Source organism: Equus caballus, chromosome 24 (assembly GCF_041296265.1).
Source record: "Equus caballus isolate H_3958 breed thoroughbred chromosome 24, TB-T2T, whole genome shotgun sequence".
Classification (NCBI taxonomy): Eukaryota; Metazoa; Chordata; class Mammalia; order Perissodactyla; family Equidae; genus Equus; species Equus caballus.
The window spans coordinates 23,459,129-23,482,324 of NC_091707.1; the positions used below are offsets into that span (position 1 = coordinate 23,459,129).

A 23,196-nucleotide genomic window follows, 5' to 3' on the forward strand; every position below is an offset into this window, starting at 1 on the left:
TCTAAGGGAAGAATACAAACCAGACAAGCAACACTTCTGCATTCACAGCGAATTCTGTCCTGAACCCTGCGTGAGCAGGTAAGAGGGCCACCTAGCCTTCAAGAGATACTGCACACTTAAGCGGTACTAGGCGGCATGTTACCACTGTTTTACATACATATCTATCACATAGATATATGATAGTCTAGCCTCCACAGGAAAGAACTCGAAAAGCAGAAAGTCGTATGTAGTTAATATCAGTAATTTATAATCCATTATTTCATTCGATCCTCACAACTCCAGGAAGCAGACAAGTCTGGTACTGATGTCAGTTCTGCAGGTGAGGAAGCTAAGACTGAGCAGGTGACTTGCCCAAAGGTTAGTAAATGGCTCCTACTCCGATGACTTTCTACTAGATCATCTTACCTCGGTAACATCAATTTACTTCTAGGTATGTCATATTAACTTTTAAAATAACTTCAAGTTAGGAAAGAAAACAGGAGCGAACATTTTACAAATAATACCAATTTTAATTTTACGTCCATGGAAACCCACCAAATGCCTCACTCAATTTAAGTTGTCGGAGACAAGCTGGAGAGAACACGTGGACAAGTAACTTAACTTATGAGCGTTTCTTCGCGTGGAGATGGTAACAGTTAACAGCACCTACCCCTTTAGAATGCTGGGTGGATTAAATGAGACAGTACAGGTGAAGTGCTAACACAGGAGCTGATCTCATAGTTCGTACTATACACCGCAGAACGTCTCTTCCCAAATGAAAACTTGCTCTCTGATCTCGAAAATTCACAAACCAGGAGATGGGTAGGAAAGAATGCGAGGGGCAGGGGAATAACAGGTCCTGGCGACCCTGCCTTGAACACCCGGCGAAGGGTGCTTCGCTCTTACTGAAACGTAACCCGGAAAAAGCGCTGAGCGCGGCGTCAGCGACACCAACCTAACCCGCCGGGCCGGGACAGCGCGGGTTTGACCCAGGGGCTCCGACGCCGGCACCAGAAGCCCCAACACCTGCCTCCCTCCTCCCAGCTCCTCCCCGTTTCCCTCGGCGCGCCTCGTGCTAACGGCTCAGCGACTCCGGCTTGCCGGACTCAACCGGCACCGTCGCCGCCCATCGAGCCGGCTGCCCACCCCGGCCGTACGAAATATACCTCACCAGCATGCCACAAACGGCGCGCGCGTGAACGCGAGCTCAACCCCGGCGGAGAGGACGACCGGAACTCCACCCTCTGCCTCTCTGATTGGGTAAACGCGCCAAGGAAGCTGCAGAGGATTGGCCGGCAGCCGAGAGGCGGGCCATAGCCTGGGGAAGCGAAAGAGCCTGGACCAGGAGGCGGGAGGAGTTGCCGGAAGCTGGCCTCTCTCCGGACGGAACGGAAGCAGCATGTCTGCGCCTGCGTGGACGCAGCTTACGTACAGCGCCGCACACCACCGGCCCCTGCGTTACGTTAACAGAAATTTCAACGACTCATTGGTTGTGATAAAGGTTAGACTCTCCCGGCTGCATGGCCAATAAAGGGCAAGAATAAAGCGGGTTCCGCCTCTTCCTCGGGTGACTGGGTCCTTCCGTTGACGCTGAGCAACGTGAGTTCCTTTCAGTGTTTAGACGCTAGGCCTTCCACTGAGCCAAAACTGTGATAGAGGATTGTTATGGTGACGAGGAAGCTTCTCCTGCGGGTGAGAGCTACTTAGTTAGAATGGGTGCCCGAGCACCCGCATACGCTCAGAACTTCCAAGGGTGACGTCAATACTGGAAGGCGAAGGAACCAGTCCTTCACGCCTGCTTTGGCGTGGCTGTGTCATTGGCTGAAAAAGTTATCAATTTGTAGGTAACTCCTCCGCCGCCCAAGGGAACTCTGGGATTTGTAGTCCCGAACGCTCAAGTCCTTTAGCTTTCAATGGGCTTGTTGCTGCTGAATTTTTCCTTATTAACACTAGCTCACGTTTAGTGTGGTTTTGATGTGTTCCGTTGTGTCTTTTATCCTGTTTCTTATCAGCACCATTAAAGCCAAAGGACACTTAAGAAAACTGGAAAGACTTCATGTATGTTTGTAAAGATAATTATTAGTGTTTCAAATAACTTACTATTGTGCCTGACGCTCTGCTAGATCTTCGTAATTACTGTACGAAGTGGAGAGTAAAATTCTTGGTTTGTAAAATTTTTGCTATTACAACAAAACGGTCTTTGATTTGCATATTAGGGTCCATTCAAGAATATTTTCAAAGTACCCTGAATTTATCAATTACATATGCTATTTTGGCGCGAGTAGCAGCTGCTTACATAAATCAAATGTTAATAAGACAGGAAGCTGAAGTGGCTGCTATCTTGACAGGAAAATAGTGCCATAGTTAAAATGTCAAGCGTGACCAATTTCAGGAGGTACACGTATTGTGTATTATTCAATATTGTATTACGAAGTCCTTTTTCAGCCTTTATGGAAACATATGTTGGTTTAAGGCAGGTTTTTCCCTGCCTTTATTGAATCGTGAACTCTTTATTTTTGTGAGCCCGTTTAGTAATATTTCATCACTAAGGTGTTTAGCAAAAGTAAAAGTCAATCTATAAATACCGAAAACTTTTCCTGAGTGGACTTTCCTCTTTCGACAAACTTTTTCCTATTTAACATATAATGCAAACTGTTTCATTTGTGTAAGAAAACACAAGGTTTGAGATATATAATAGTTCTCCATTTCTAGATTAAAAATTAAGTACACTTTACAGGATTAAAGTCAAGCAAAAACTGCCTTTATGACTGGTGCTTGGAATTATTGCATTTTTGTTTAAAAAATAAAATTATTTTTATAATTTTTTTGGTCTTGTTTCTAAGTGATAAGAGAAGGTTTCAGGTTGTTATTTGTAAATAAAACATGGGAGATATAACTTCTTTTTATTCTCAATATATGTAACAGCCAAATTGGGTGTAATCATCACTGTATTTCTCCTTTTTTATTTTTTTGCTGAGAAAGATGAGCCCTGAGCTAACATCTGTTGCCAATCTTCCTCTTTTTTTGCTTGAGGAGGATTAGCCCTGAGCTAACATCTGTGTCAGTCTTCCTCCACTTCATATGTGGGCCACCATAGCATGGCTGATGGGTGTTGTAGGTCCGTGCCCAGGATCCAAACCCACAAACCCAGGCCACTGAAGCAGAGCATGCCAAACTTAACCACTAGGCCATGGAGCCGGCCCTTGTATTTCTCCTTTTACTGTTCTATGTGATGTACTAAGTGATATATGTGGATACAAAAATCACCCTGAGGCAAAAATGCAGAATTATCAGTTTTAATGCTTTCCATTAACTAGCATTTTAATGGTATTTAGCTTTTGCTTTCTATTTTGAATCAATGGTCTCCATTTGGGATATAAATTAAATTCATACAGCTAAGAATAAAAACCATTAAAAACTGAAGGTATTAAGACTGCCACTGTGGTTAGCAGTGTTGAGCAGAGTGGTAAATCAACTGAGTGACTGAATCGTGAGCACATTTGGCTGAACTGTATTGATTGTCTTAAGTGCTAACTCTTTTGGAAGTTCCCGAAGTGTTCCATTTTAAAAGAGAAAAACGTAAATAGCTATTTTATTTCTTGAGAATTTAAAAATAGAAATTGAAACAGGAACCATTGCTGCCTTTTTATTTTTTTACTTATTTATTTTTTTGCTGAGGAAGACTTACTCTGAGCTAATATCTGTTGCTAATCTTCCTCTTTTTTTTGTGTGTGTGAGCCACCACCACAGCATGGCCACTGACACATGGTATAGGTCTGAGCCCAGGAACCAGGCCTGGGCTGCTGAAGCAGAGCACACCAAACTTAACCACTGGGCCACTGGGGCTGGCCCCGCTCCTGCCTTTTTAGATGTGAATCTTGGAATCACAATTCCAAGATTGTGGAATTCCAAGATTGTGATGATAAACAGTTTTATCATCAGTTGGGCAATAGTTTAAAAAATAACCTCAAGGTGAAATAAAGGCAAGATGATTCTTGAGATGCAGGAAGAGAATATTACAAACCCTATTTGTATTTACTTTTTCATCTTGAAGTTTTTCTTTCCATTTCTGTGTTTTAAAATATTGTATGCAGGATGTAACAGTATAAACCTTTTGAAATCTAACTATATAAGAGTAAATGGTAAAAAAAAAAAAACCTTTATTGAGAAGTATGTGATCAGAAAAAGGCTGGAGGTGTGTAAGGCAGACTTTGTTCAAGGGGGACTACAATGGAAGGGTTTTGTAATAGGGGAGAGAGATTGGGCTCAACTCTGAATACAACAGGAAAAGTGGGAATTTATCACCAAAGAGCAGGTGTAGGGGTCAGTGGATAGAAAATTACCAAGAGGAAACATCAGGGGTAATGGGGCTTCTTGCTAGATTGACCCAATAGTACTCTTGCTGAAAGCAGGTTGGGGTAATCAGACATCACCTGGGGGTAGTGAAGAATGAGGAACCCAATCAGATATCAAGCGAGGGAGGGGGATTCTGGTTAAACTGACTTAGAAGGATCCTTGCCAGAACTGGACACTACAAGAAAGGACATCTGAGCCCAAGGTCAGGACTAGTCAAAAAGAGAACACATATACACACACTCTCACTCCTATATACACGCAAAAACATTTGTATTTGCTATTATTAAAATATAAAGTCCAAATTTTACATAATACTATTTGGAAATACTTATGCTCAATCACTGTATCAGGGCTCAGCCAGAGAAATAGAACCAGTAGGAGATATATCTTAAGGAATTTTTTGCAAGGAATTGACTTACACAATTTGAGGGGCTGGCTGGGGGGCAAGTCTGAAATCTGTAGAGCAGGCTGTCAGGAAAGACAGGCTGGAACTCTCAGGCAGGAAGGAGCTGAAGTTGCAGTCAGCAGAATTTCTTCTGGGAAACCTCAGTTCTGCTCAGGCCTGCCAGCTGATTGAATCAGGCCCACCCGCATTATTGAGGATAATCTCCTCTATGTAAAGTCTACTGATTATGAATGTTAATCACATCTTCAGAATACCTTCACAGCAACACAGAGATGAAGAACTTCAGATCATTTGACAGTGGGGATTTCGGCTTGGAAGGCATTCCAGAGAACCATGTTTGACGTTTGTGTCTTGTATTTGTGGGAGTGGGTTAGTATAAGCATACAGATTGTAGAAACTAATCCCATTCTCCACTCTCTGGTGAAATACATCTGAAAGGAACAGCCTTACCTTCCAACTCCATTCCCGCCTGCATCTCTAACTCTGCCTCATTTGGCTGGCTGGTCCTTGAGACCCTGGCCTAACAGCCTACGTTAGAAGCCTCTGGCTCCATTCCTAAGCACCAACTTTTGAATTCCTTGCCCCACTTTTGAATCCTTTAAGGTTTCCCAATACCTGAGGCACATGCCTAGGCATGCCTGCCTCTACTATCTAAGGAGCACTTCGTGGGAAGCTGCCAGCTCTGGAGCTTTTGAAAATGTCAACAAGACTGCCCTTGAAGCCAGAGGGTGGGGTGGTAGTGAGAACATCATGTGACAGGTGTCAACTAGTACCAGCCATCATGCCAGACTGTTTTTTTAAGATAATAGTGGTGTTCCAATTCCTTTAGTTTCAAGATGGACTTTACCATTACCTCTTTTAGTTTAGACACATGAAAGTTGGGGAACAGGCAGGACTAGTACTGAAACTGAAAATTGTGTTAATCAAAAACAAAAAACCTCTTCACAGAGCTACTCTAAAGTGGTGAATTGACTGGTTTAAGCTTCTGTTCTCTTCCTGCCACTTTGAAGTTAGAAAGAATGAACAAATAGTAAAATAGCACATTAAATGGAGTTAAGAGGAGAAGAGAAAAAGTCCAAGTATTTGACAAACTAGTGTCTGAGTCTTATTTAATTAAGAATCAGGACCACAGTTTATTTTAAGCAGAGAAGTATGGTTAGGACCAAAAGGAGCAGCTTAGGATCTTAATAAATGCTATGAAAATAAATTCACTTTTCTTAAATAAGTTATGAAAGTGCCTCTTTGCTCATGCACGTGAAGTTGCCTCAGGGCATATGCTACAAGATTAGCTCTAAATGGACAGAGCTGAGAGAGTTATTGAATTGCTAAGGTGAATGCCATAGTTACAGGCAGGATGACAAAAAAGGATGTTTGCTGAGCCCTTTAAGTGTTGAAAATGATCCTTGAAAAAAATTTTTTAAAGATAGCACTAGGAACATACAACCACCAGGAAGTGGAATCAAAGAAATTTAAATGGTGTTGATGGAAGTTATAGGCAAAGTAGAGCCGTGTAATAAAAAGACTATTGATGTGAACTTATGTGAAATACAGACTATTTGACTATTCTGATATCCTTAGGATTTTTATTTTTTTCATGTGATCTCCAACTGACGTATGTGACAGTATAGTACAAAACTATTTATCTGAGCTGTAAAAGAATAGGAAAGCATTCTGTTTTCTTTTGCAGGATTTCTGGAAATTTTAGCCCCCCAAGTCAAATACCAATGGTGTCCTTACTCATTGTCTGCTTGTTTTTGGATTTACGTATTGTTGACTCTCTCTCATCTCCTATCCTAGAAAACTGTATAGTAGGAGATTGGATTTAATTTTCTAAGCATTATATTAAATAAATTTCCTTGCCAGATAACATGATAGCCTAAGTTGCACCAAGCATTATAAAGATGAATCTGATCATGATTGCCAGCATCTTAATATCTGAGCAATAATAATATCACATTGCAATAAAGCCATGTTTTCTTTCATTAAAAAAAATACATTGTGTGGCTAGCCTGGTGGCACAGTGGTTAAGTTTGCACATTCTGCTTCCGTGGCCTGGGGTTTGCCAGTTGGGATCCTGGGCGCAGACCTACACACCACTTACCAAGCCATGCTGTGGTAGGCATCCCACATATAAAGTGGGGGAAGATGGGCACAGATGTTAGCTCAGGGCCAGTCTTCCTCAAAAAGAAAAAAACTTGTGATGAAGGAGATAAAATAGAGTCACAGCGAGGGTCGGCAGCTTGAGTAAGTTTGTAATGAGATGGTTGCTCTCAGGCTGATGGAGTGAAAGTTTAGAAGAGAAAAGTAACATTAAGTAGATTAAGTCTCAGTCATGAATATATTAATGTAATTAATTAGCATTTTCTCACCCTTAAATTCAAATATTGAAAATCAACACATGATAGTTGTTGGTTTGTACTATAAAATTGACTACTCTTGATAATCCTTTCCCACTTGTAGCATATAATTATTTTTCCCACAAATCTTCCACATGAAAAAAAATTACATTTCAAAAAACTTACTTGACTAGTACTTAGAGCAGCATGAGCAGTGAAAAGAAAACTGTTTCTTTCTAAAAGCAAAATCATAAATACCAAGTACAAGTGGGATAAATTATAACCGTTCCCCCCGCCCCCCCAATTCTCTGAGAAGGACAAAACAAATCTCCCTCTTTGCCTTCTAGATGTGGTGACTGCCTCTTTGATAGGCTGAGATAAGGAAGAGCAGGGATTTTGAAGTTTTGCTGGGTCTTTGAGTAGACAGGTTGTAGGCCTAGAGGTAGATGACCCTGTAACGTGAAATGGTCACCATTACGGTCATTTCTTATACACAGGAGGCCTCCAGGCATGATTAAGAAACTGGAGGATAAAAAATGAGGAATGGAAACTACTCTGCAAAAATAATATAAAGTACTACATCTGTTATGGCCCGGAATTTACATAAAATGCATTTTATTTTATTTTATTTATTTATTTTTTTTTTTAAAGATTTTATTTTTTTTCCTTTTTCTCCCCAAAGCCCCCCGGTACATAGTTGTATATTCTTTGTTGTGGGTCCTTCTAGTTGTGGCATGTGGGACGCTGCCTCAGCGTGGTTTGATGAGCAGTGCCATGTCCGCGCCCAGGATTCGAACCAACGAAACACTGGACCGCCTGCAGCGGAGCGCGCAAACTTAACCACTCGGCCACGGGGCCAGCCCCCATAAAATGCATTTTATTTAGAAAATGTTTCTCCTTAATATAAATTCAACAAATACTATTGATCACCTATTATGGGCCTGGTACATTTTGGGTCCTGGAGATACAATGTTAAACAAAACAAAGTCTCCGCCTTCATGCAGCTTGCTCTCAAGTTGGCAGACAGACTGTATCTGTAATCTATATTAAAAAGTATATAATGTAATTTCAGCTAATGGTAAGTACGATGCAGGGTAGAAGATCAAATATGTAAGTAACGCTGGTCTGGCCAGCTTGGGATACTTGGTTTGGTTTGGTTTCACATCCCCTGTCCTCCCTTGTATTTGCTCTCTTCCTTCCCTGCCTCACTTCCCTTTCCTGCTCACGCCAACCTCCTTGATGTTCATCTTCCCAATAAAGTGTTAGTACATAAGCTTTAGCTTGTGAGTACGTTGCCATACACCCCTCCCTTCACCCGCCCCATCTTCAATCAGAACATGGGCCAGCCTTAGCCTTGTCATAACTAGTGTGATGCCTTTAGTTGCTGGATCGTGGGAAGGTCTGGGAGGTGCTAGGATAGCAAGAGCACGGGCTGCACTCAGGGTGCGGGGCAGCAGCTATTTACTTGCCAGCAAAGAGGTAGAATGTTTCAGCAATTGATGTAGTCATGCTAAATTATATCCGCTGGAAAGCAGCCCTGGTGCTATGAAGAAAAATAAAGCAGACCAAGAGGATGGAGAGTGATAGAATAACTCTGTATTGACTCTGTACTTTTTCTGAGAAGTATAGTGTCCTTGAGAGGTGTGTGTGTGTGTGTGTGTATGTGTGTATGTGTGTACACTCACACACACGCAGATGTTTTATACAACAGTTATTTGTTGGATGACCAGACAGCATGGGAGACATCTGTTTAGCCCACACTGATGGAGAGACTTCGTTTGGCACAAGACCTAGGAGTGCCAAAGCCAACCTAAGACTGTTCTGCTGAAACTGCCTTTGTGTTGTTCTAGACTGAATAATTTGTATTTTAGGATATATATTACAACGAGTTATTGTTTCCTATAGGTTGAACTGGTATGACAGGGAGACAGACAGAGACAGATCCTAGTGCAAGACAAAAACCTTGTGGGTGGCTGTTTTCTGTGTCTGTTTTAAGGGGAGCAGAGGTCGCTAGAAGGAGATTGGGAACCTCAGGAGAGCCCTTCTTTCTGAGGCTGATCTCTGCCCGTGCACTTCGTCACATGCTCTGAGGCCTTGAATCATTGATTGCATCCTCACTTTGTTTTCAACCTTTTCCTCAGTTCTACCTTTTCATCCTTCTGACAAATATGTAAGTCTCTTCCATTCTACAAAAAACTTTCCTGTGACCCTGACTACCCATTGATTCATTCCATTTTCTATAGTACCTTATATGCTGCCACTATTTCATCATCTCACCTTCCTTCTTCACTCTGCTAGAATGTAGCTTTAGTCTCTAGGTTTCCATGAAAACTTTTCTCTCAGGTCACAAATCAACTCTTAATTGCCAAATCCAAGGGCTTTCTCTACTTTTGTCTGACAGGACCTACCTACATTTGAAAATGTTGACACTCGCCATCTTGTGAAAGACCACTGTCCTTTGGTTTTCTTTCATCCCAGTGCTCTTTCAGTCCCTTTGCCTCCTCCTAAGTGTCAGTGTCTCCAAAGTCCCACAGAAAATTTTCTCCACCTTCTGTGTTCGCTCTCTCAGTGCCTTCACTATCCCAGTCAACCACACTGAAAGCCTTAACATAATTTTTGACCCTCAGCTTAACCCTCTCCATTCAGTCACACATTGATAGTTCCTGAGAGAAGAAAGAACAACGTGGTCACGCACCATTGCTTTCCCCACTGCCGCTCTCCTAACTCAGCCCCTCATCGTTTGCTTGCACTTTGCAATAGCTTTCAACCAGCTTTGTCTGCCTCCATTTTCTCCCTTCTTCAGCCTGTTCTCTATAAAGTCACCAGTGTTTTATCTTTCAAGAAGACAGAGCAAATCCTTAACTCTGCTACTTAAACCTTTAGTGGACTTATAGTTTTATAAGGTGGAGTAACACAAGAATTTCTCTCTGCTTCCTCCCATTTTCTAAAGTGATCATAAAGGAATGAAAAAACATAACCCAGAAGGACCAAGCAAACACGAGAAAAGAAAGATTTTAACGGGTTTATAGAAGATGGAAATTGAAAGGAAGAGTGGTAATTGACTTAGCATAATGGAGGAAGTAACAATTTAAGGAACAAAAATCATAAATGTTAATGAAAAGCAAGTTAATTAGCCCTGAAGAACCCCTCAGAGGCTCAGTACTTATTGGCAGGAAGTCCACAAGATGGCATGAGACCTAGGGCCGAAAGTCTGTCTTTGAATCCTAATTCCCCTCTCCTGTCCCACGGATCCTCACCTTGAAAAACGAACAGACCAGCCAAGGATTTCAGATGTTGCAGGAAAACCCTACCATAAAACAAAGACGACCTGGAGAAAATGGGGTCAATGGAGGGAAAACTTTAAAATAATTGTTATTATACTCATAAAGATAAGAGTTTGCATCCATAAAAGAATAACAGCCATGTCTATGTGTGTATCTATATTATATAATATATATTATTTATAATATATAATGAGCTTCCTTAATAACTGATATATTTATACTAATTGTATATAATATCTAATCGTATCAAGTAAGAAGAAAGAGTTTGATATACATTATATATAAATAACATTGGTTAACAATAGAATGCTTTTGGAAATAAAAAAACACAGAAAGTAGAATAAAAAGCAAAGAGATGGAAAATAGAAGAAAAAAATTTTTAAAGAATCAGTTTAGGAGTTTCAATTAATATGAGATACAGAAAGAGAGAAGAGAGAAAATGGAGGAAAGGCATTTATCAAAGGAATAATACAAAAATGTGTCCTAGAACAGGACATGAGTCTCCATTGTGTCCCCAAAGAGTGAATGTAAACATGCATAAGGTATCTTATTGTGAAATGTCGGTGTCCCAGGCCTACAGAGAAGATCTAAAGAGCATCCATAATAACGAGGGGATGGGCATGGCAGTATGAAGTCCTCATCCACCATGGCGGGAAGTCAATATCTAAAATGAATTGAAAAGTAACTCTACAAGAACATGTTTAGAAATAAAGCTTTACATTTGAGTAACCAGCTAGAAGAGTCGCGGGCGGTTGCCTGGTGAACAGGACAGCGGGGCAGAGCGGGGAACCACTGTTATAAGCCTTTTAGCACCATGTCTTTTGAAAACTCTAGACTTGTATTACTTTGGAAAAAGGCTGTGTTAACAGAAACCTTTCTAGTTTCCCTGCTCCCTTTTGCCTACAAATCAACCTTAAATCTCCACAGCAGGCTCTTTAAAATCAGGCCTCACCCTGCCTTTTGTTCCCATTTGTCAACCTCTCTCCGCAGCCTCATACATCCTGCACGCCAATCACTCATTCCTTCAAGAGCCTGTATTGAGCACCTACTGTGAACTTTGTATATCCATCTTTCTATACTGTGGGGATAGAAAGATGGATAAGACACCTTCTCCATCCTCTCTGAAATATCTAATGGCAGAAACAGATGCATAAAAAATAAACACGCTTCAGTGAATTTGATGTGTAATTAAAAGTATGGGCAATGACCTATTCTATGGGAATCCAAAAGAAAGAACAATGTGTTGCCCAAGTTTGTCCTTCACTCGAAGCTCCATGCCCTTGATAACGCTGGCTTGTGTGTTTGGATTTTTTGTATCCATACAGAAGGACGACATGAAACTTTCTCTTACTGGTCCTACCCTCTCCCTCCTCCCAGAAACGAAGGCTTTTTCTTCCTTGCTCCCCCAATCACTTTGCCCATTACACTCTGATTCTGTTTCACTCGGGAAGCATTGTAACATAATAATTAAGAACTCCAGCTCTGGATTCAAGAAGACTCTGGCACTTCCTAGATATGTGACAGGGCAGGCCGTATGTCCACTTAGCATCCAGTTGCTTCATTTCTTATACGAGACGGTGGAACCACTGATAGAATAGAGTTGTTCTGAGGATTATGTGAGATAATGCATTTTAAATGCTTGGAACATAGAATCTATTATGGTCATGTTGGTTTCCTCTATTGCATACATTCCTGAGGAGGACAGGGAGTGTGTTTGATCTGACTTTTTGTCACCAGCATCTGGCCCAGAGCTTGACACCTTCCAGGTACATGTTTGCTATGATGATGCAGGAAGAAAGAAAAGGTCTAAGCAGACTTAATGGAGACTATGGGACCTGAAGTGGGGTTAAAGGATGGATAACATCTAGCAAGGTGGTAGGAGTGGCTAGTGCAAAAGTGTATCATTGGGAATAAGTGTGTGGGAGCCAGTGAGGCGATCAGCCTGTCTGCAGAGGATGAGTGCTGGGTCAATGGGAGATAAGATCAGTAGAGGGATAAAGTTGTAAGCATGAACACAGGCTGAGGTGTTTACACCTGACATGGTAAAGAGGGACTCTATCTTACTCTTGGGCAAGAATAATATGACAATACCGATACCTGAGGAAGGTTAGTGTGTAAGTTAGCAAGATGCAAAACTGAATTCTTGGCCTGTTTCCTTCCCACATTCTCCACACTTAATGAGTCACCACACTTGGCATGGAGATAAGTGAGGAGCATGCATCTGAGAAGTTTTAGCAAGAGAAGAAAAAAAGAGAAGGGTCAATGGCTACCTGTAAAGAGCAGCAGAGTCAAGCAAAGATAAATTTGAAAGGGAGAGCAGATTTAAAACACAACACAATTTTTTAATTCAGCAAATACTTACTGAAAAAAATACTTACTGGGCTGGCCCCGTGGCCGAGTGGTTAAGTTCGCGCCCTCCGCTGCAGGCGGCCCAGTGTTTCGTTGGTTCGAATCCCGGGCGCGGACATGGCACTGCTCGTCAGACCACGCTGAGGCAGCGTCCCACATACCACAACTAGAAGGACCCACAACAAAGAATATACAACTATGTACTGGGGGGCTTTGAGGAGAAAAAGGAAAAAAATAAAATCTTAAAAAAAAAAAATACTTACTGAGCATCTGTTACATGCAAAACACTGCTGAGTACTGTGGTGAATCCAGAGTCCCCTCTCTTCGAGTAGAGGGGATGAAACAGGTACACAAATCTCCTTGTGCAAGAAGGAACATAATACTGGGAGAGACACAGAGGAGAGAGATGACGAATGAAGAAGACAGCATTCTAGACCAGCATTTCTCAAACTTTTTGATCTCAGGACCCCTCTACACTCTTGAAAATTATTGAGGACTCCAAAAAGCTTTTGTTTATGTGCATTATGTCTATCGATACTTACCATATTCAAAACTAAAACAAAATTTAAAAATATTTACCTATTTTTGGGGCCAGCCCAGTGGCTCAGTGGTTAAATGCACACGTTCTGCTTCTCAGTGGCCTGGGGTTTGCCGATTCGGATCCGGGGTGCGGACATGGCACCGCTTGGCAAGCCATGCTGTGGCAGGCATCCTACATATAAAGTAGAGGAAGATGGGCACGGATGTTAGCTCAGGGCCAATCTTCCTCAGCAAAAAGAGGAGGATTGGCAGTAGTTAGCTCAGGGCTAAAAACAAAAAAATTTGCCTATTTTTAAGTAACAATATTAAACCCATCTCATGTTAACGTAAATAACATATTTTATGAAAAATATATTTTCTGAAACAAAGTAAGAAGAGTTGCTCTGTTTTACATATATGCAAATCTCCTTAATGTCTAGCATATGGAAGATAGCTGGGTTCTCATAGGTACCTCTGCATTCAATCATGTTGTTTTGGTTTAAGTATTTGAAGAAAATCTGGCCTCACACAGATATGGAGCAGGAAAAGGGAGGAATTCGCAGACTCCTTGAATGGGTCTTGGGCACCCCCCAGGGTCCTAGGTCCACATTTTCAGAATCGTTTTTCTAGAAGGTGATCAGTTCTTTACCCCTCTAGTTAAGATCCATTTGTTAGGTAACTACCACCATTCCGAACACCAGTGGGAGCTAATAGAAAGCAAGTGGAAAACTTGTTGGTTATTTAAAAAAATAATACCCCTCCTTTTTTGTTTTTTAAAGATTTTATTTTTTCCTTTTTCTCCCCAAAGCCCCCCGGTACATAGTTGTATATTCTTAGTTGTGGGTCCTTCCAGTTGTGGCATGTGGGATGCCGCCTCAGCGTGGCTGGATGAGTGGCGCCATGTCCGCGCCCAGGATCCGAACTGATGAAACACTGGGCCGCCTGCAGCGGAGCGCGCTAACTTAACCACTCAGCCACCGGGCCGGCCCCCAATACCCCTCCTTTTTAAAAAAATAGGTAATGCAAGCACATAGTTCAAAAAGTATACATGAAAAGAAAATCACCCTTCTACCCCCGTCCCTCAACGACCCAGATTCCTACACAGGAGGCAACCAGCATAACCAGTTTTTTGTTTTTCCTGCCAGAAGTATTCTATGCCTATATCAGCACATGGTCTACAACAGCCACTTAACAATATACCTTAGAGATTTGTTCATATACACATACAAAACATACATTATTTAATAATGCTGCTTATTGTACATATAGCATAATTATTTAATTTTCTGTTATTGCAAACAATGCTGTAAAAATCCTTGTTCATGCATCTTTATGCAATACACAAGTATACCTTCTGTATAAATTATTAGAAACAGAATTGTTGGGTCAAAGGAAGGTGCATTTTACCTTTTGATAGCTTTTGCCAAACTCGACCTCCATAAAATATCTATTTCTCCAACCCTATACAGCGCACTGTATTATAAAATTATTTTAGCTTTGTCATCAGATAAATGAACAAGTGCTATTGCATTATAGTTTTGGTTTGCATTTCTATTGTTATTAGTGTTTTTCCATTTCAATGATTTATTTCTTGCTCATTTCTCTATTGGATCATTGGTTTTACTGATTTGTAGAAACATTTTATATCAGAAGGCAATGCTGGAAATGGGAGATTCTGGCAAGCTTGAAGATATAGTATGAAGACACCAGGCAAATATGGGACAGGGTGTGCACATAAGGAAAAAGACACTGAAGGCAGGTGAAAGGACGTAGCAGACGAGCTTTTGCTGTTTCACATGTTTTATAGGCTCGTGTTCCCTGGGCGTTACTGACCGGTGCAGTGATCTCCAAGATGGAGCTTGCAAGGTGACTCACTGAAGTTCAGCACGAAAATATTAGAACTTGTATTTAAATTTCTTTTTAATCTAAAAACAGAAAATTAACTTTTATTAATATTTAACATGTGGAATACCACTTGCATCTTTACTCAGTCTGAAGGTCAGATGGTCAGATAAGGTGGTGGCTATTTAGGAACAAGAGCAGGAGTTCAGTTTGTGTCACCCTTAAGTGTTTGCTCCATTTTAGCACATTGTGACACACTGTACAAGGGTAAAATAAAAGATTTACCAATTATGTCTAGTTTTAACTAAACTAACCTCACAAAATGGGTGTCGGTGCCCTGCCAAGATCCTCCTTACTGGTCATTGCACCCATTCCCCTTAAGCTGTGTGCTTTGGCTGCTAACAGCTTGTAGCTGTACCCTTCTGCTTGAGAGAATTGCCCTTCAGCCATGGGGGCTACCTAATCAGGGAGGCTGTACCCTACCACCACCCTCGCACCCCACCCCAGGCGGCCTGTAGCCAATCATTGCGTGATAATGGGAACCGAAAGGCTTGCCTCCTTTCCTGGACGTGAGACAGCGCCGTGGTGCCAGCCAGGCTCCAGAGCTCCTTGTGGGATCAGATGGAGGATAACCGTCAGCCGAACCCACGTCTCTGCTAGCCCCTTCCCCTATCCTGTTGTTTCCCTCATTCCCTTTCAGGTTTCCTCTGAGATCACTCGCTCAAAAAGCACTGGCACAAGAAACCTCCTCTAAGACTCTGCCTCTCGAGAACCTGGCCTAAGACAATGAGCATATGATTTTAAAACGGTCATGCAGAGAAGACAAGAATTGAAAAGATTAATAATAAAGACAAAAGCAACAACAAAAGGGCAAAACTAGATTTTTTTCCTACTTCTAGTGCAATCTCTTCTTAGCCAAAATAGGTGATAAAAAATGACAGTTTAATGAGATCTAACAAAAAAGTCAGCTAAAAGAACTAGAAACTGTAAAGAAGACTATTTGAAATATAGATTTCTGTCCGCTTTTCTAACAAATAAATCTTGCCTTAGTGACTATAATGGTTTCAGATATCAGCTAATGATAACATAAAGACACTATCAGCAAGATGTTTAAAATCTATGCATCTAGAATATGAAGCTGAATTTCAACAGTGTTTTCACTGATATCATGCAACACTTTATACAATTTCACTAAATTAAGTGATAAATGTTTAGAATTCTAAGATTTCTTCTGAGGTTTCTTGCTTAACAGTGAAAGATAAAACAAAACAAAAATAGCAACAACTGAAAAGAAACCAGCTCATACGCCACTGGGGAAATATTTCTTCCCTGTCACAGTTAAAATAGCTAAAATAACTTGAAGAATTTTTAAAAAGAGACAAAATCACATTCTTTAGGTAACATACACTGAAGGGAATATGCATAGAAAATATTGTGGAAAGTTGAAGAAACAAGGATTAGAACAAATTATGAAGTGCGGGAGGTTCATATTCATTTGAATGAAAGTATAAGTGTTTCTAATATGTCTCAGCTCATGGTATTTGTTAAATTCTGGGTCAATAATAAAACATAGGAAAAACGATTTTTCTTAAGTTATTAAAAGTATCCCAGAGAGGTTATGTTTTCATTATGTTTATAAATGACTTCTTTAATAAAAACAATTTTTCATGGGAAAACAAAATTGATTCGTTTTAGTGGAGCAACTGATTTCAATAGAATAAATGAATTTTCTGGAATATGGTTACAGTGCTAATAATACATGTCAAATCATATCACTGGATTCTTCATCGGCAAGTTATAATAACAAGAAGGTTGGGGCCAAACTGTTCAAACTTCTACAGGTTATCATCAACCTAGTTATTTTAATAAAAACAAGACTTTAAAATGTTAGTGTCAACACTTTACAGTACTTTTTAATTATCTGTAGAATGGACATAAAATTTTTTCATACAACAAAGATAGGTTCACTGATATTTTGTGGCAAAATAGTTAAAAGAGCTGCCAAAGTGAAAATGAGCTACACATTTTCATTTTACAAAAAGGAAAGTGTTTCAAATTTTCTGTCCTTTCCTGTACTGACAAATGGCTCTCTGTAAAATGCAGTGTTGGCAGATATTTTGGGGAACAGAAAAAAGGAACTCTTTATCTTTTCCTTCAAGATAACAGTGACCTTTTAACAATGTGTGGAAAAGTAATTGCTTTTCAAAAGCAAGTACAATTTGGGGCCAGCACGGGGTGTAGTGGTCAAGTTGGTGTGCTCTGCTTTGGCGGACTAGAGTTCTCTGCTTCAGATCTTGGCCGGGGACCTACACACCGCTCATCAAGCCATGCTGTGGTGGCATCCCACATAGAAGAACTAGAAGGACTTACAACTATAATATACAACTATGCACTGGGGCTTTGGGGAGAAAACAAAAAACAAAAAAAGAATATTGGCAAGAGATGTTAGCTTAGGGCCAATCTTCGTCACCAAAAAAAAAGGCAAGAATAATTTGAAAACACTTTTGGAAATGTTTCTATCATTCTGTGATTTTATTGCTGAAAATGACATAAGTTTGTCACCTATAAAAATTCAAGTGTGCCGAAATTTGGAAACAGAATTGTCAAACTTGTTTGAAAATTTTCCAAATGAAGAGTTACAGTGGATTTTTAATCCATTTGTTAGATATAAAAATGCAACGTCTTCTGATTGACATTAGGGAAGATGGATATTTCTAATGGATCAACAAAAATCTTTCCATGATTAGGATATAAGACAGAACAAGTGAGTATCCTGATGTTGCACTACTTCCCTTTGAATCTTAGTACCTTTATGAGGTATATTTTTCATTTTGCTTGACTGATATTTTGCTATAAATCAATAGACTTTAAAGTGTAGATGATATTAAACTTCACAACTCACTACCGATTAGTTTAGGACTTCTTTATCAAGGACAGTGAAAGTTGGTAATGTTACTTCCTGATTTCGCAAAACTCCAGCATATCGTTTGAATAGCTGCAAAGAAATAGAGAAGTTCTTTTTCTGGAAAAAACAACTATTGTTCCACTCTTCTGTGGTTACATATATCACTAAATTTTCAAAATATAAATGTTATTTTGATTCTAGTGAGAGCATTCTATTCATAAGATAAAAATATTGAGACAAGTAGTCTAGAAATACCATGTACAGAAATAGAACAAAATCTTTTTAAGAAATGTCAACTTGTATCACCAGAATTTGTATTGAATGCTTATTTAAAACATTTATTTAGGTGCTGGTCCCATGGCCGAGTGGTTAAGTTCGCGCTCTGTTTCGGTGGCCCAGGGTTTTTTTGGTTCAGATCCTGGGCGCGGACATGGCACCTCTCATCTGGCCATGCTGAGGTGGCGTCCCACATAGCTCAACCAGAGGCACTCACAACTAGAGTACACAACTATGGACTGGGGGCCTTGGGGGAGAAGAAGAAGGAAAAATAACCATTTATGTATTGAGAACCTTGAAAAAGTTAGCATATGTAGGTTAAGGTCTCACCAACATTACTAACGATGCATTGGTAGATAGATAATATTGGAAATTACCATCAAAGCATTAGTCACGGTAGAGAGGAATGCCTGCGTAAGTCTGGCAACAAAGATTAATTTCCAATCTGGTAATAATATATATCAGCCTTTTATAGTTTGCACTGGTAGTTAATTATTAACAGTTGGGAAGTCTTCATCCTCTTGTTATTGATTTGTTTTAGACCTGGAAAAACATTCCTCTCCTCCGCTCAGTTCTTAATCAGGTGAGATACTTTACTGGAGTCTTAGGCTCCAATAGCGTGGAGAGGTGTGTGTTTCTTCGCAGCTGTTCCATACTTTTGCAGTTATTCTGGTACTGATTTGGGGGGGGAGGGGTTCCTTCAATAGAAATGTTTTTAAAGTGAAGTATTTGAAATGGAGGACTTTAAAGATGGCTTGCCTAGCAGAAAATCAAATGCCGATTTGAAGATCTGCCTAATTTCAGTTTGTTCAACCTGCTCTAGAAGAAACTGGGTTTATTGAGTGCACGTCATTGAATGCACTAGATGCAGTTTTATATGAACTTTTGAAAACGTTCTTTCTCTCTCTTTTCTTTCAAGACAAACTATGATTTATGAGGATTGTTATTTTTGAGGCAAGAGAAATTATTGTCTTATATTGACAGTTTTTCAATAAAACACTGTCAATTTAAATGTTGATAAATTTTAGGAGGTCCTTAGGAACGCAGTAGTTTATGCTACTGGTGATTGTTAGTAAACATCAGCGATCTGTGATTTTACATTGCAGTAATTGAAATGTGGATTTAAAAAAGAAAGAGAATAATAATGTACCTGCATTTGATTGGTAGCAATGAATTTAAAACAATTTGAATTTTTTTCCAGTTTTATTGAGAAATCATTGACACACATCACTGTATAGGTTTAAGGCATACAACGTGATGGCTTGATTTACATATATTGTGAAATGATTACCACAATAAGTTCAGCTAACATCCATCTTCTCACATAGATACAACAAAAGGAAAAGAAAGAAGAAAAGAAAAAAGCAAAAAATTTTCTCCTTGTGATGCGAACTCTTAGGATTTATTCTCTTAACAACTTTCCTGTGTATCATATAGCAGTGTCAGCTATGGTCCCCATGGTGTACATTACAGCTCTAGTACTTATTTATCTTATAACTGCAAGGTTGTACCCTCTGACGATCTTCCTCCAATTCCACCTCGCCTCATCCTCCACCTCAGGTAACCACAAGTCTGATCTCTTTCTATAAGTTTTTGTTTTATTTTTTTAATTTAGATTCCACATATAAGTGAGATTGTAAGAAAAATTTTAAATGAATTGTAAATATGTTGAAGACCTGAATTGAAAACAATCATAAACACTATTGACCATTGCAAGGTTACGTGATAATTCTAAAGCACAGATCTAGAGGCTCAATATAGTTACAAGACAAATTAAGGACAGAGTTCAGAAGGAGAAGCAAAGATGTGACTCTTAAGGTTGTTGTTAAAAATGCTTTGCAATTGATGGTGCAGATAACCATTAAACCCATGTTATCATTTTTGTTATAAATAAAATGATTACTAAAGGGCATTTTCAATTTTTTATTTTAAAAAAACCAAAAATAAATGTTCTTGGCCAGTTTTACAAACATGAATCACACAATTATTGATCTGAATGGTGGGGTTCTGCTTTGGCCTTCTTCCCTGGCACACATAGAGTTGGCAAGTGGGAGGCTGTCACTTCCAACCTTGTGCGCATCGCACAGATTGACCAGTAGCCAGGACCAAACCACAGTCAGCAGAGAAAGTGAGGGAGGGCCTTGCGTAGTGAGCACAGGTTCAGCAGAGTCAACTCTATGACATGTAAATGCTGGCTAGATAATCTATTTTCTGACACCGTGTTGATATTATATGAGGATCCAGATTTTAATTACTTTAGGTAAAGACCTTAAATAATTACAAGGCTGACAGGGAGAACTCGGCAAGAGAATCATGCTTTCTAGATGAAGAGATCTTTTTAAATGATCTGATTATTTTGAAATGTATAATATGTATGTAATAGAGTAATGTAATGGACGTACAAATAAAATGTGGTAAAAACGGGAAGAATTTTTGCAGAGCACATGTTACAAATGGATGGTGAGCCAAAAATTCAACAAAGCAGTATGTTCCTTAGACAAATGTGTCAGAAATTACTGCATGCAGTTTCGATGTCTTACCAATTGGCTCTGGGGCCTGATATTTCGGAGTTCAAGCCAGGGAGGGTTAGAGAGAGGAGTTCTCTCACTTAGGGGGATTGCTGGCCCCCAACATGAGTAATCATCTTTCCTCCAGCTCAGAGCCTTCTTAATAGACCACAGCTGGCCAACAGACCACACTACCCTGAAAAGACTTTTAGTTGCTCTAACCCCCAGAAAGGGTCCGGCAGTACAGAATCTAGGTCAGGCAGACTAAGTGTATCAGTAACTTAATAACTATGTTGCTTATTTAATGAGAAAGTGCCACTCTAATATAGTAACTCCAGTGTGCCTTCGAATCTCCTGGTGGGCTTGTAAAACAAATTGCTGGGTCCCAACCCCCGGGGATTTGACTCAGTAAGTCTGAGCTGGGACCCGGGAATATGCGTGTCTCACAAGTTCCCAGGTGGTGCTGATGCTGCTCGTCAGGGGACCTGAAAGTCACTGTGGAGGTAGTTTAGCTCATCCCCTTGGCATGGTTCCCTGATGTTTTCTCTCGGTTTGACAAATGTGAGATAAAAGCTAGACTAATGGTACTAAAATTTATTGCTTAAGATCAAGTGCTACAAAGTCATTTGATGGATATTGTTAGCTTTAAGTTTTACATTCTTCATGATTCAGATGCAGCCTAATCTTAGATTTAATGTAGATTTTGAAAAACTGTATACAACAAGGGCCAGCCTGGTGGCACAGTGGTTAAGTTTGCACATTTGGCTTGGGCTGCCTGGGGTTCACTGGTTTGGATCCCGGGTGCGGACCTACGCACTGCTTATCAAGCCATGCTGTGGCAGGCGTCCCACATATAAAGTAGAGGAAGATGGGCACAGATGTTACCTCCGGGCCAGTCTTCCTCAACAAAAAGAGGAGGATTGGCAGCAGATGTTAGCTCAGGGCTAACCTTCCTCAAAAAGAAAAAAAGAACCAAAAAACTGTATACAACAAAATCAGTTCTAGCATGTAGTATCTAGCAATTTCACAAATCTATAAACCTCAGAAATGTACTTACTGCCTCATTCTCCAATTTCTTCTTTTCCCCCTTCACTCATTATAATTTGGCTAGTGCACTAGTACATGTACTATTGAAATTGTTTTCTTAAAGGTAAACAAGAAGCCCATCATGAATCTTTCTACTACCATTTGACACTGTTGATCTCTTTTTTTTCCTAGGAACTCTCTCCTCCCTTTCAGTCTTGATTTTAGTCTCTCCTCCCTTTCATTGGCTCCTTACCTTCCACCTCCTCTCCCCTTTGCCCTTGGCAGGCATCATTAATTGATCATAGCACTCCTGTGGACAAAATTTGAATAATTCTTCATGACACAGCCCTTCAGGAAAACACTCTTAGTTGATTGGCATCTGTTGTTGAGATGAAACATGTATTGTGAAGTCTCAACTCTCTCCAAAAGTAATCGTGTCTGCTTCCATGACTTTAGTTTTCACTGGATCAAGCCTGGCCTGAAGCCCACTATTTCTGGACATTCAGTTAAATGAGGCAATTAATTCAAAAGTTCTGTAATAGCCAAAGGAACATATTCTCCAATTGAATTAAGGTGGTTAGGTACAGTATATAGTCCTCAAAAGGAATAAAACATTGTCTTATTTTAGCAAAAAACTTAGAGGAATTTTGATAAAGGGAAGGAGTAAGGAATACAAGAAATTATTGCCCATGAAGAAGAATATTAGCAGGTCCGTTGTCTTTTAACTCTTGATACTAATTTTCTTAAATTATGCATTTTTCTTGATTTATTTCAATATACCAATAGTTTTTAAATATAAACATTAATATAAATAGCAATAAATATCTATTAAAAATGACAGTTACAAAATGTTCAGTATAGGACTTTTTAACATTCTGGTATAAATTGCTGAAGATATGTACAGGCAGGGAGCCAAGAGAGATGAATAAGGTAATAAACCAATGAAAGATCCAATTTAAAATTATTTGAAGGGGTATTTTTAAGAGACTTGTTCTATCTTCTTATAATTAGGGTGATTTCTGAGATATGAGAGAATGAGAAAGAATACATTCTTGATGATAAAGCAGTGACTTCCTCTGTTGATCTGAGCTATTAAAAAAACCAAACTTGTATAAAAACAAAGACAAACAATCACATAGAGACAGAGATTGGATTGGTGGTTACCAGAGGGGAAGGGGGGAGAGGGGAGAGTGAAAGATGTGATTAGGCATATGTGTGTGATGATGGATTGTAACTAGTCTTTGCGTGGTGAACATCATATAATCTACGCAGAAATTGAAATATAATGATGTATGCCTGAAATTTATATAATGTTGTAAACCAATGAGGGAAGGAGGGAGGAAGCAAGGAAGGACAGAAAGAAAAGAAAGAAAGAGAAAACAAAAAACAAAATTTGTTTTATGTTTAAAAA

General features: G+C 39.8%; 1 protein-coding gene and 1 long non-coding RNA gene across 12 annotated transcripts in view; one reads left to right on the forward strand and one right to left on the reverse strand.

Annotated features, from left to right (window-relative positions):
* Positions 1–1,434, reverse strand: part of WDR89 (WD repeat domain 89) — a 432,803-nt gene extending 431,369 nt beyond the window's left edge. For 3 of the 11 annotated variants that reach the window (XR_011431848.1, XR_011431849.1, XM_070249215.1), the window contains exon 1: positions 1,151–1,218. Coding sequence is in view for 4 of the 11 variants with exons in the window: in XM_070249215.1 (XP_070105316.1) it covers positions 1,151–1,156 (6 nt within the window). In the remaining 7 variants the exon portion in view is untranslated. Of the gene's footprint in view, positions 1–649 lie in introns of all 11 variants that reach the window. The other 8 variants (XR_011431850.1, XM_070249217.1, XR_011431851.1 and 5 more) reach the window with 7 other exon arrangements.
* LOC102150814 (uncharacterized) lies at positions 1,408–15,939 on the forward strand. Its single transcript, XR_289410.4, has 3 exons — positions 1,408–1,578; positions 15,037–15,095; positions 15,772–15,939. It is a non-coding gene; the product is annotated as an uncharacterized lncRNA (long non-coding RNA).
* Positions 15,940–23,196: the final 7,257 nt, after the last annotated feature.